At 46.9% G+C, this 14,389-nt stretch overlaps 1 protein-coding gene across 2 annotated transcripts in view; it reads right to left on the reverse strand.

Annotated features, from left to right (window-relative positions):
* LOC137418387 (la-related protein 1-like) overlaps window positions 1-14,389 on the reverse strand; it is a 169,794-nt gene that overhangs the window by 28,722 nt on the left and 126,683 nt on the right. For both annotated transcript variants that reach the window (XM_078768470.1, XM_078768469.1), the window contains 4 exons: window positions 12,367-12,487; window positions 12,018-12,226; window positions 11,403-11,512; window positions 11,116-11,270 (listed from right to left, as the gene is read on the reverse strand). In XM_078768470.1, the coding sequence (XP_078624596.1) occupies window positions 11,116-11,270; window positions 11,403-11,512; window positions 12,018-12,226; window positions 12,367-12,487 (595 nt within the window). The remainder of the gene's footprint in view (window positions 1-11,115; window positions 11,271-11,402; window positions 11,513-12,017; window positions 12,227-12,366; window positions 12,488-14,389) is intronic.

Genomic DNA, 14,389 nt, shown 5'->3' on the forward strand with positions numbered 1-14,389 from the left:
GCTTCGCTCGGCGTATCCATTAACGCTGCGGCTCGGGTGGGAGTTATCTCCTCGCTTTACGGTCGGGTTAGTAAGCAGGTATTTGGGACTCCATTGACCAATCACCCTGGCTAATACCGACCGGAAGTGACGTTATAGCTTCCAGGATTGGGGGACGGCCAGCTTCAAAGACAAGGGGATTAACCCCCCCTTGGTAAGGGGAGCACCGACCCCCGAATCCGCAACAATTGGTGTCTGGGAGTGGGATTGGACCCGAACCAAATTTATATATATTTTTTGGACAAACATTTGGTCAAAATTTCGAGCGGCCAAAATGTAGTATTAAAAAACCAAATTAAAGTCGTGCCATGGATAATCAAGGCGGTCGGATGCCGGTGGGGGAAAATGAAGTTGTAGAGGAAGGGGTAGAATTAACCCAGGACCCCAGGGAACAATTGGGAGAGATGGAAGAGGAAAGCAATGAGGGTGCGGTAGAGGGGGTTGCAGGCGCGCAAAATGGTGGCGCCTTGTACATGGCGACGAGGGCCACGCCCGCTGCGCAAATGGGGGTGGGCGAAATGCAAACCTTCATGGCCCAATTCATGGCGGAAATGCAGAAAAAGAACGACAGTATGGACAAGGTGGGAGAACAATTAGAACGAATGGGAAACCAAATTGGGGGATTACGGAAAGAGATGGGAGAAATGAGGGCTGATAGTGAGGGAATGGAAAATAGAATGGGAGAGCAATTGGGAAGTCAAATTGGGGGGTTAGAAGCCAAATTGGGGGGATTAGACAGCAAATTTGAGGGATTAGACAGCAAAATTGGGTGGTTAGACAGCAAATTGGGAGGATTAGAAGACAAAGTAGGGGACCAATTGGAGGACATAAATGACCAAGCCCGGGAAGTAAACGAGGGACTGGCGAGGGGGCAAGCCAGGTATGAGATGAGGGAAGTTGAGAGGGAAGTTGACCACGGGGCGAGCGAGGTCGCATTTGTATGCGACGAGGTAGCGCGAATAGAGGAGCGCGGGTTGAGCGAAGTGGAGCAAAGCACAGCCAGGTGGACGGGTATAGAAATCGCGACCCGGGGTATGGGAAAGCCGGCGACCGCCGAAGTAGAGAAAATTTTATTAGCGCCAGCGGTCGTCGAGGGAAAAAAAAATAAAGAAAAAGAATTAATTCAAATTGGAAAAGAAATAGTCTAAATTGAAATTGTAGAGACAGCAGAGAGAGGAATTAAATCAGAGATTGAGATGGAATGCATGCAAAGTCTGTATTCGCATTGTGATGCCGTGCTTAACCCCAATGAAAGTTTGCAGGTGTGTGTGGAGAAAAGGATCCCGAAGGTATGCCGGGCTTGTATATGGCGCGAAAAGATTTTTTGGGAGAGTGTTTGGCGCGAGAGGGTTTTTCGCGCGCTTGGGATCCCAGCGTAACACGGGCGGTTGTGGAAGGTCCGTGGTGCGCTGTGTGAATGGAAATGGCACGCGTGTGCGAATGGCGCCAGAGCGCGAGTGTGTTACCGAGTGCGAGGAAGAGTGCACGACAGAGTCCGAGTGCGAGCGTGAATGCACATCGGAGCGTGATAGTGAGGGTGAGAGTGACACGGAGTGTGAGTTGGTTGTGGCAAGTGAGAAAGAATGCACACCTGGAATGGATGAGGAGCATGTGGCGAGGATGCACACCGGAGTTGGTTGTGGAGCACGTGATTGGGTGTGCGACGAGGGATTGCACACCCGTGGGTAGGTGTGCGCTGAGTGGGTGTGCAAGAGTGCACACCCGTGAGTGGTACGGAGTACGTACCGGGAGAGTGTGCGCCAGGGTGTGCGCAGGAGGTGTGTAACCGAGGAGTGTGTGAGTGTGCCTGGGTGGTGTGCACGAGAGCATGCGGTGATCGAATGCGTGGGTTGTATGAGAGGCGTTGGAGCGCCGCGTTGTGTGAGTAGAAAATGGAACGCATGGTGTGAGCATGCAAGTGGAGCATCGACGTTAACCGGGACAGCGTTCAGGCCGACGGTTAGCCGACGCGAGCTCTCGGTCCGTGACGGGCTTTGTGTGCTGCGGGGACCGGCGGCGGTCGTAGCCGCGGCGGTTTCTCAAGAACCGCCGTGCGCGATCCGCGCCGGGCTCCGCCCTGTACGGTCGATTCCGCGCTTTGCCAGGCAAGGCGACCGGCCCGGTTCGAGGGGAGGTAGGAGGGGTCGGAGCAGCGCCCCCTTGTGGTGGCGGCGCTCCGGCCGGGCAAGGCTGGCCATCGCACTTGGGCGCGCAAGGCCTTGCGCCGAGATGGTGCCTGGAGTCTCGGACCGAGTATGCCTCCTCCCCAGAATCGATGTCGGACGGACCCAACCAACAGTAGACTGACCATCCGCACAGATAGCCGGCTTTTCGAAGACGAGCTGTGGAAATGTATTTCCCGCACCGAGGCTCGTAGTGTAGTGGACTGATGGTAGTAGTGATAGTGATGGCGAATGGTAGTTTCGCCATTCACCTCAAATCATTTGGGCAGAGGAGCTTTAGGTTTATGGGGTTTTGGCTGTACAAACTAGCCCGGGAGGGTTAGGTTATTGATAGGGAATGTCGAGATGACCATAGGGGACTATACAATTTAAGTAGTGACATTGTACCTGTAGGGGGGGGACGTAGAGTAGATTAGATGGTTGATAACGACGAGGGATGTGCATCGTTTAATGGGAGTTTTTTGTTTTTTTTGTATACTGAATCGAGGCTCATGAAAGAACTAACATTTATTTCACAAATAAATCAACCAGACAAACAAGATATATAAAAAGAGGGAGCGGAAGACAAGATGGGGAGAGAAGGGGAAGCACACAAACATAACATTTGAGAGCAGGGAGATGTGTGGGAGGGAGAGGGCTTGGGGGGAGGAGGCGTGGGAAGGGGGGGGGGGGGGGGAGAAGTATAAAACACAAGGAAACCAAGGACTTCCAGGACAGAAGTTGGTATTTCAAAAAAGTGGATTTGGGGTGAAATTAGCGGGGGTAGAAAAGATCAAGGTTTTGGATGGGGGAAGATAAGAGATGGTGGTGAACAGCTGTTTTAAAGACCTGGAGGGTGGAGTGGGATTGAAGAGAGTGAGGGAGTTTGTTCCAGAGGCGGGAGAAAAGAGGAATGAAGGAGTGAAGGTGAGCAGAGAGTCTTGATTTTGGCAGTTTAACCATAAGAGGGTTGCAGGCAGATCTTGTGCGACCTGTAGGAATATTTGGGGGACAGAGCCCAGAGAGAGCTGGAGGGGCAAGGCCAGAGAGGAGTCGGTAGATGACAGGGAAGCACTAATCTTAGAAGGGCAATAGTTAGCCAGATGATGCAGTGTGTTTGTAGTGAGGGTGATGAAATGAGGAATTGCGAATGTAAGTTCCCGGTAGTGCTGGTGATGAAATGAGGCAATGGTTTGGAGAAGTGAAAGTGTATTGAGCAGAGTATCGAGGATGTGTGTGATTGTGCATTGAGTGATTGACTTGCAAGGTGTGCAAGTGAAATGCAGGTGTATGGAGAATGGTTGTCTGGAATAGATGGTATGGAGTGAATGGAGTATGGAATGAATGGTGTGGAGTGAGGAGTGTGGAATACGTGGAGTGGAGTGTATGGTGCGAAGGAGTGAATGGGGGAAGGATGGACCCCTTCACGAGTACCCGGGCAGGGTAGATTAAAAGTCGGTAGAGGGAGTAGGTAAATTGTCGTTGGATATTGACATCTGTGGTGCGAAAGTAGCAGAGTACTGCTGGATGGGTGCATTAGTGGTATGGAATGGCTGGGCGTGTGGCCTGTTAGTGAGAATGGTTGGTTGGGCACTCCGCCACTGTTAGTCTGTCGGCCAGGTGAGGCCGCAGGTAGGCTCTGGGAGCCAGTTAGAGTTCAATGGGGCCCGAGGATCCTATGGAGAGGACCCGGGTAGCCCGACGCCAGAGAGGGCGGTAGTGGGGTGAGAGAGCCAGAGGGCCTTCCCTAGGTTAGGGTGAGGAGCAGGTAAGCTCGGGTGGCGACGTACAGTGGCAGAGGTGTGCAGGTAAGCGGACCTGCTGGTGAGCCACACGACCCAGCCCTGAAATTGTGCGAGGGCAGAGGGGGAAAGAATCGGGGGAGTGAGACCCCAAATTTGGTGAGCGCCACAGTATGTTCAATGGGAATTGGTTTTTAGAACCACATAGTGTAAGATGGCCAATGGATTGGCAGGGAAAGACCCCGGGTAGTGTAAAGTGTGTTAAGTGTGTTAATTTCATTTAGAAGGTAGTTAGGAGAAAATCTCTTCGCATCATCCGCATCCACTCACCAAGGTGATAAAACTGCACACCAGATTTTTGAACAAATGTTTGGTTGGTTGAAAGACCCATCATGACGTGGGGGTGACATTGTTGGGATTCCATCTCTTCCTCCTTAGGAGGGATTGATGATGAATTTGGCATTAAGGGAGATATGGGGGACGGGACATAGCGACGGATTTGATAAATGTGTAAATTGTGTAAATACGGGGGAGGGGCAAGGGTAGAGTAGGTGACAGGGGGGGACGGACGTACGTTAGGGACGAGCTTTCTCGGCTCACTCTCCTGCGCACCTCACCTTGCATTGCCTGGTATTAATGTGTACCCTTGTGACCTTGCCCCGCTGATTTGCTTGTCCTCCTTCCCCCACTCATGGAATTGTTTTGTTGGGCCCGGGGGGAGTGCGCAGGTGACCGCAGTTGTGTGCCCGCACCTTCGCTGCCTCCGGCCTGCACTGATGCACCATATGGACCACACAGGCACCACTTTAGACCACACGTACTATGGCCTGGCGTCTCTGCTGGGACCGACCATTGCTGCCAGCAGCCTCTTGCTTGTGGACCACGGTTAAGGTGGCACCTATGCCCAGCAGGTGGACCACCTCAGTTGGCCCTACTGGCCGTAAATAAAAAGCGGGCGAGGTGTGTGCCCTTTTTAATTATTAAATAGACGGCAAGTAAGAAGGCAGCCAGAACCAGTGGCCCAGCAGAGCAGAGAAGAAGAAACCATCATTGCTTATTGTTTTGAAATGTGTTTGGTGCATTTTCTTTTGTTATGGTGCTTTTTTTGGTGCTCTTTGGTGCTTTTCATGCATTTTGTTTTATTGGTGCATATGGTATGGTGTATCAGTGCAGTGCATGGCAATGATCTTCCCCTTATCATAAGTTCTGCTTTTGTTTCCCACAAAAGACAGGTCCTGGGTTGCAGTAGTTGTAAATAATCAAATTAGTAGTGTGTTTGTAAATAATGCTCCCCACTGGCTAATGTGTAATTTTGAAAATAATTCCGCAATTCGGTTAGTCTGTGGGCATGAGTCTGATAGGTAGAATGCAGCGCAGCAGGCCGGATATATTTAGTGTTAAAACTGTCGCACTCAGGGTGAGGTTAAAAGTAGAGGGTTACCACACCTAAGTGTCACATTAAATTAAAGTTGTTTCGGCCTGCAACGGGCCTGGAGGAAAGGAGGGTGCAGTGTTGCCGTTTTGAGAACCCCTCACTTGTAAATACTTGTAAATAATAACTCTTGTAAACATCCCAGCATTTAATAAGGTCGCACCCATAGATAGGCCATATGCAACACGTAGGACACCATAGGACTTTCAGTTATTTCCTTAATATGTGTTTCAGATAAGGCTGTGTTCCCAATAGTTGCATCTGCGTTGCATTAATGAAATAAGATAGGCCCCATTCCGTCCATTTTGCCAGCCTCTCTCTCTCAAATTGTATTACGCGCCTCCGCCAGCCACCTCAGCGCTCGCTCCAAATGCCATTACGCAAGCGGTCAAGCTTGGAGAAGGGGGCGGAGCGCCAAGAACGAGGTGTGGCCACGTCAACTCACCATCAGGGCGTGGCCGGTAAGCCCCCACCAGCCAACCAGGGCTGATGTAATCTGACCGACGGGCGTGGCCCGGCGGAGCGCGGAGTGATATTGAAGCGCGTTATATAAGTGCAAGCGCGAGGACTGCTTAGAGGACCGCGAGGGGAGCTCTATTGGGGAGAGAACGGCGCCACGGACTCCTTGCTTATTGTAACGTGATCTGCGCAAGGGTACCCTCTGAGACGAACGTTGAGAGAGAGAGAGTTGGCACGCATATTACGTACGCCGCATCCCAGTCCCCCGATATATCTATGAGGTCCGGTCGCGCGCAAACGACACGCGAAGCTGCCTGCCATTCTTCGCCGTGGACCCGGAGCCTGGACCGGATCCCATCGCCTGAACCATCTGCTTGGACCTTCTCTTCCTGCCACTACCCTCCCGTGTGAGTCTGTCTGTTTGTCGGGGTTGTAAGTAAGACTGTATAGTTAAGCTTGCCCTGTGTCCTTTTGCTCTCTATATTGCTTCATTTCCTCTTCTTTTGGGTTCTTGTCTATAATTAATAAACCCACTCTTTGTTCTTCTTATTTTCTGGGTTTCCTCTCATTCGATCGCTTGCGTCTTTTCTCAATTGAGTACCTGTGGCACGATAGGAACCGCTCAGGATCGGGTTTAGTAGTATTTGTTAACGGCCTGAGTCGCGGCTCCCTTCGCTCGGCGTATCCATTAACGCTGCGGCTCGGGTGGGAGTTATCTCCTCGCTTTACGGTCGGGTTAGTAAGCAGGTATTTGGGACTCCATTGACAAATCACCCTGGCTAATACCGACCAGAAGTGACGTTATAGCTTCCAGGATTGGGGGACGGCCAGCTTAAAAGACAAGGGGATTAACCCCCCCTTGGTAAGGGGAGCGCCGACCCCCGAATCTGCAACAATATATATATATATCCCAGGCATCTCCCTATATATTTATATATATATATATTGTTGCGGATCTCCAACGTCGGCCTTCCCCTTAAAAGGGGGATGAATCCCCTTTTCTTTTTACCAGCCGACGCGATCCGGGGCTATCACGTTCCTTCCGGTCGGTGTTAAATAGGGTTGTAAGCCGAATTAGTCTTATTACCTAAGTACTAACACCGGCCGTGAAGCAAGGAAATAACCCCACCCGAACCACGGTTTCAGTGGACATGCCGAGCGATTAGCGAGCCGCGATTCGGGCCGTTAACAGGTATTAACCCTATTGGAGTGGTTCCTAGTCGTGCCACGCTTACCCAATTGAGAAATCACTAAGACGGTCGAATTAAGAGGAAAATAGGAAGAACAAGTAATTTATTACACTTTGTACAAGGAAGAAGGAGAAGCAATGTACAGGGAAGAGGAAGAAGCAGATACACAGGGCAGCCTTATACAGTCTTATACTTATCCCCTGGACATGGGCCCCTTCGCACTCAGTCACACTCTCAGACTCACTCACACGGGGCTGTAGATGGTCGGGTTGAGGGTCCACCGATGGCGTCCACAGCTCGCTCCGGTCCCCGCCTCGTACCACGAAGCAGCTGGTGATGGTAGACGGCAGGCAAGATCGCCCCGTGTCGGTGGCGCGGATCGGACAATTATACTGGGGGGGGATCGGTAAGCTGGCGATTATACTGGCGTACGTAATAGTTGTACCGGCGCCTTATACGCACTCCCGGTATAGCTCGGTACAATGCGCCACTTCCCCAAGTCCACTGCAATGCGCCGCTCTGGCAATGCTTTCCCGATGATGTCACCAAAGCCCTTTTCCAATCGACCCGGCACAACAATGCAATGTGCTCCAACCAAGTCCAAGTTCTTTGCCACTGCCGTATGCATGCGAGTCCTTCTCATACATTGAGTGCCGTTCAGTCCTCTTGGTAAAACGCAATCGTGCAAGTCCTCTAATACTGGCGCCTTCCACAAAAGTCCTTCAGAGGGCTTTTCGCGCGCGGTTTTATAGCGCCGCTTCAGCCAACCCTCTCGAACCTCTAGCCACACCCTTACCACGCCCCTTAGCCATGCCCACTCGAGCCCTGGTTGGTTGTTGGGGTCTTACCGGCTCCGCCCTTGATGTTTGCTTGACGTGGCCACACCCCCACCCTTGCGCTCCACCCCCTTTTCAGGCCTTACCTCGTGGCATTTGGGCTGGTTTCAGCATCCTAATGCGAGGGGCAATGGGGTGCAGACTGGATAGTGCGCAATGGAGTCGATTGGAGGGAGGCTGCAAACTGAACAGGGCCTACTCTTATTTGTTTTACACAACGCAGATGATAACTATTGGAAATGGCCTTATCTCACATATACTAAGAAATAACTAACGTTCTAAGGTGACCGACGTGTTGCATGTGGCCTAACTATGGGGTGCAACCTTTAATCTTTAATGATGTTACCTGTGTGGGTTCTCAAAACCGCAACAACAAAAAAATATGTATATATATATTAAAAAAAAAAAAAAAAAAAAAAAAAAAAAAAATATATATATATATACATATATATATATATATAATTTTCTTTTTCTTTTTATACACCACTAGGCTCATGTAAGAGCTAACACATAAAACATGTGTTATGTAAAGGGGGCAGGAGACAAGAGGAGGAGAGAGAGGAAAGCACACAAGCACAACAGTAGAGAATAGGGAGATCAAGAGGTCTGTGGAAGGGAGAGGCCTGGGATGGGGTGCACGGAATAAACAAGATGGGCACCACAAGGACCTTCAGGAAATAAAACGGAATTTGAAGGAGATGGATTTGGGGTGAATTAATGGGAGTAGAAAAGATCAAGGTTTTGGAAGGGGGAAGATAAGAGATGGTGGTGAACAGCTGTTTTAAAGACCTGGAGGGTGGAGTGGGATTGAAGTGAGTGAGTTTGTTCCAGAGGCAGGAGAAATGGAAGAATGAAAGTGTGAAGGTGAGCAGAGAGTCTTGATTTTGGCAGTTTCACCAGAAGAGGGTTGCTGGCAGATCTTGTGCGACCTGTGGGAGGATTTGGGGGACAGAGCACAGACAGAGCTGGGGGGCTAGCCCAGAGAGGAGTCGGTAGAAGGCAGAAAGACCACCAACCTGCCTGCGGTGAGTAAGTGAAAGGCCCTCACAATCAGCTTCATCACGGGAGATTCCAATGATTCTGAAAGCTTTGGTTTCAACAGCGTGAAGCCGAGCAAGGTGTGAGGCAGGAGCACCAGTCCAGAGGGGAGAGCAGTATTCCATTGAGCTGCGGATGAAAGCCTTGCATGTGGTGAGGAGCTCAGGTGTGCCAAGGAAGGACTTCACACGACGGAGGATGACTGGCTTTGGAGGCCTGCTTGGAAATGTGGTTTTCCCAGGAAAGATCATGGCAGACAGTGAGACACAAGAGCTTGAGTGACAGAGGAAGGATTGTGACAGAGGAGCCTTAAGGGGGAGAGGAAAAGGAAGGATTCCATCGAGAGTTGACATTCCTTAAGGATTATTTTTTGAAATTATATGTACAAAGATAAACTTAGAATATTTATAATTGGGTTGGTATATATTTAAAAATCATGTCAGTTTTAGGCAATGCTCACCTCTGCTCACTGCTCATCTCTGCTCACCTTCACTCCTTCATTCCTCTTTACTCCCGCCTCTGGAACAAACTCCCTCACTCTCTTCAATCCCACTCCTCCCTCCAGGTCTTCAAAACAGCTGTTCATCACCATCTCTGATCTTCCCCCATCCAAAACCTTGATTTTTTTCTTCCCCCGTTAAAACACCCCAAATCCACCTGTTTCAATCTCCAACTTCTTTCCTGAAATTCCTAGTTGTGTCAATTTGTTTCATACAGTTTAACCCTTCCCCTTCCCTTCCCACCGGCCCTCTCTTTTCCACAGATCTACTGATGTCCTTGTTCTCTATTGTTGTTGTGCTTGTATGTTTTCCTCTCTCTCCCCCTCTTGTCTTTATTGTATGTTTTGTGTGTTCGTTTTTTTTTGTGATTGATGTTAGCTCTTACACGAGCCTCGATCTTGTCTACAAAAAAAAAAAATTACTCAGCTTCATCACACCAGTGATTTTAGAACAGATTATTTCCAAGTCCGAATAATCACACAAGTGAAATTAACTTTTATAACAAAAATGATAACACGACTTTATTAGAGCAAGGAGATGCCTTTGTATTGGTCTGCCTTTAAACACCACGAGGTGATTACTAACAGCGACATTGTGCTCGTCATTTTTTGTCTAGGAGAGTTATTGATCGCCTGGCTAGGAACGTATTCGACTAACTGTATGTTCCTGTGTTTCGAAAAACTTATTTAAAACATATATCTTGGTCCCTTTCACCACTGAAAGCGAACAAATATTGGTGTAGAAAACCCCCTTTTCCACACTTGCAAAAATTCAAATGCCAGTGCTGGATGAAAATATGCATTTCAAGTGCTATCATACGAAATAAAATACATAATTTGGTGTTTGTCTGTCGGACAATGATACATTCGGTTGTTACTTATCCAATCTCAACCAAAGTCGACAGGATGATCAAGGGTCACGCAATGGAACTTGTAGCGACTTCCATTGCCTCCCTCCCCAAGGGGGCTGTCTGCCTTGGGGAAAATGTGTGTTAATATGTACATCCATGTTACAATAGCTAATCGTGGCATTCTTCCAAGGCCGATTCTAATAACAAAAAGTAATAACAACACTTATGATAATAGCATTATATTGATGTTATTACAAAACACTATTAAGACGAATAATACCCCCTCTCTCCAAGGGATTTTTCCTCCTTGGACAAACGCCATGTTAACGTTTACAAATAGCTTATCGTGACTTTTCGTGGGGACCACCAAAAAATTATGAACCACAAACACGTATGATTACGTTTTGAAACAGTCACTACTGCTGTTTAACACTAAACTGAAAGGGAGGAAACCCGGGGTGTGTTCAGTTACAAAGCAGCTAGCTAGCGCTTGCCAAGCCAGCCATTCCTCAGCAACAGCTTCAAATGGATTGAATGCTTGAATGCTTAAGCCATTTGGCAAACGCTCTACAATAAACTTGGTAACTAAATACACCACTGACATTCTTGAGGCCTGAGCCTAGATCTACTGCAATCTATATACATCCCAGAAAGGATAATAACATGACCCTTCCTGCCGCTCCTGTACGTCGTGGGTGTAACAAGTTGTGGCAAATATAACATTCCAAGTGAAAGGTTGTTTTTTTTTCCAAGAGATCTCGAAGACCTCTGACATTGCAAAGCAAAAATATCTCATATCCTACTGACAATACAGGGCAGCAAGGTCAAAAGGCCTGTACTTGCTAGTGACCCACCCGGTAAACTCACCATTTAGGCATTTGCGATGGTACTTGTGATACACCTGTTGGGTAAACCCGTTCTCCTTGAGTAACTGATGTGAGGGGTGCTGGAACTTGGGCAGCTGCTGTGGTGTCGTTCCCAAGCTCCCCACAGATGTACTGACATCTGGACTCACACCCAACCTGGGAAGTTTTTATTGAATCAGAATTAAACTATTTTCTACCCAAGATCTATCAACAGGTACATATACCTTTACCCTTTCTCAACTCCACATACAGGGACAAGCAAAGTGTGCAATATGAAGAGAGCCTAACCCCGGAGAGAGGCTGCGGGAGGCATGATGATCCCTCGAGTCCATTACCCAACCAACATGGCTCTCTAGTGGTGGATTGGCGCTGTGACGTGTTTTCTTCTTCCGGGGAGCCTAGAGAGGCACAAAGCGGTAATTTTTCAGACATAAACCAAGTGCCCGTTCTCTCACACTTTAAATTGGACGATGTTTTAACCTCAAAGACAAAATAGCATTTTAACAACAAATACATGACAGATGTTGCTGCAGATCCACCACAAAAGATGACAATTAGCAATGACAATGATGGACCAATAATTATCAATTGTCCATGAATTGGCAAGTCCCAAATTGCAATTTGTGGCAATTTGATGTGAAGTTATCAAGGGAAGCTTGCCAAAAAATGCAACAATATCTAACCTTGCACAGTTTGTCGAGATGAACTACTCAAATTAACGGATGACCGTGTACAGGCCACCAGAATCATGAAAAGTTAGAGATATTTGCATAAACTGATCCTAAAAATGGCACATAACAATGATGGAGGCATGGAAGTACCAGAAGGAAATAGAACCAGATGCAATGCAAACCATTTGCATGTGCTGTAACCACCCAGAAAACAAGAGACATTTTGCCTTGCCTCATTATCCAGAGGGCGGCTGTCCTTAACAACTGGGTAGAAGCGAGGTGTTTTGTTGGGATCGAGAAGCCTGGGAGTCAGTGGAGTCCTTGGAGTTCGTGGGGCTCGGGGAATAGGCGAGTCCGGCACGACTGTGGGAAGTGAGCGGGCCAGCGCACATGAAGGAGGCTCAGGAGCACCAAAGAGTTTCGTTGCAAGCTCATCTACAGCTAAGTAAGGGTGGAAGGGGAGGAAGTGGATTGTTTGCCAATAAAATAAAATTGTTTGAAGAAATACCATGATAGCAGAAACGATCAAGCACATCACATAAATAATGCACTGCTCTGTGATCAAACAATTGGAGACTCACCAGGCGCATTAGGTGGAGCTGGTGGAACCATTTGATTGGGGTCCACAGGGGGCTTTGGTGCTAGTGTTTGGAATTCCTCCTTTGTTATTAGATTTAACTTCTTGAAGTTCTCCACCTCTTGCTGGTAATATAAATCAACAACAAAAACAAATGGATCAGTACACACTGTCCTTCCAGTAAACAACAACACCAACACAGAGCAAAGAAGTGTCTGAAGGATTTTAACTTTTGAAAGAGCTGGCCAGACTCTGAATTGATAGCAATGGTCATATTGTTTCATGACATCATCTCAAAAATGGCAGCATTTTACGACCATTTCTCATACTAAAAGCTGGCCAAAGCAATAGAGGTGACTGCTCTTAGGAATAATGAGTAAAAGTGTTTCTCCAAAGTGCTCAATGGGACTGGCTGTGCTTTAAAGAGGCATTATACAAAGGAATTGTACTGGCTCTTAGCATCAAATGTTAAATTGCCAAAAACTATTCAAGCATAGAAAAATGTTTACAACAGCTATAAGTGCAATTTGAAATAATAATTCACCAAAAGAAAAGATAATGTTACTTATTCACTGTACAATGTACAGAAAGGCCTAAACTATTGACGTGCAAGCGGCACTCAACATCCTAAAACACAAAGCTTTTTGAAAATGCCCGGAAATAGAGGGGAATCGTAAATCGTCGCCTCCTGGGCACTTAAAGTACAATGAAGGGCTGAAAACAGACACAAAGATTTAAGAGTGAGGAAAGAGGGTGAGGGAGGGGGGGGGGGGGGAAATAAAATAAATATCTTTTCAATAACGACACACCAATGCAAACAATTTAAACCAAGCACGTCAGTTATATGCTAATACTGTACCTTATGTATTTGAATCTTCAACCATGGTTACATAATAAAAGACAAAATCTTATATATTAAACTGCACTTAGTGACACATGAAAATGACTGCAAGGACTGATCAGCTATGAACAGGCATTCCAAAATGACATTCATCCTCTTTAAGATTGGAGCCAAATTATTTCAAGCAAAACTGGAACCAACTACTGGAAAGCTTGTGTCACGTGATCTCTTCATCAGTCAAACCATGTCACCATTTTAATGTTCACAAAAATCAATGGTGGGATTTTCATGAAACCTGCCAGAGACCTCCTATGGTGTGCTCATACAAGTTTCTGCAAGCGATTTCCGTACTCACAATTATATTATATAATATATTTAACTAGTTGTAATCTATTGACAAGTTCAGTGCTATGTTCGTAAACGTCTGACTAGTTGTAATCTATTGACAAGTTCAGAGCTGTGTTAGTAAACATCTGACTAGTTGTTGTAATCTATTGACAAGTTCAGAGCTGTGTTAGTAAACGTCTGACTAGTTGTTGTAATCTATTGACAAGTTCAGTGCTGCGTTAGTAAACGTCTGACTAGTTGTTGTAATCTATTGACAAGTTCAGAGCTGTGTTAGTAAACGTCTGACTAGTTGTTGTAATCTATTGACAAGTTCAGAGCTGTGTTAGTAAACATCTGACTAGTTGTATTAATCTATTGACAAGTTCAGTGCTGTGTTAGTAAACATCTGACTCGTTGTTTTAATCTATTGACAAGTTCAGAGCTGTGTTAGTAAACATCTGACTCGTTGTTTTCATCTATTGCCAAGTTCAGTGCTGTGTTAGTAAACATCTGACTCGTTGTTTTAATCTATTGACAAGTTCAGTGCTGTGTTAGTAAACATCTGACTCGTTGTTTTAATCTATTAACAAGTTCAGAGCTGTGTTAGTGAATGTCTGACTAGTTGTTGTAATCTATTGACAAGTTCAGTGCTGTGTTAGTGAACGTCTGACTAGTTGTTGTAATCTATTGACAAGTTCAGTGCTGTGTTAGTAAACATCTGACTCGTTGTTTTAATCTATTGACAAGTTCAGTGCTGCGTTAGTAAACATCTGACTCGTTGTTTTAATCTATTGACAAGTTCAGAGCTGTGTTAGTAAATGTCTGACTAGTTGTTGTAATCTATTGACAAGTTCAGTGC

Source organism: Myxine glutinosa, chromosome 14 (genome assembly GCF_964187855.1).
Source record: "Myxine glutinosa chromosome 14, kmMyxGlut1.1, whole genome shotgun sequence".
Taxonomy (NCBI): Eukaryota; Metazoa; Chordata; class Myxini; order Myxiniformes; family Myxinidae; genus Myxine; species Myxine glutinosa.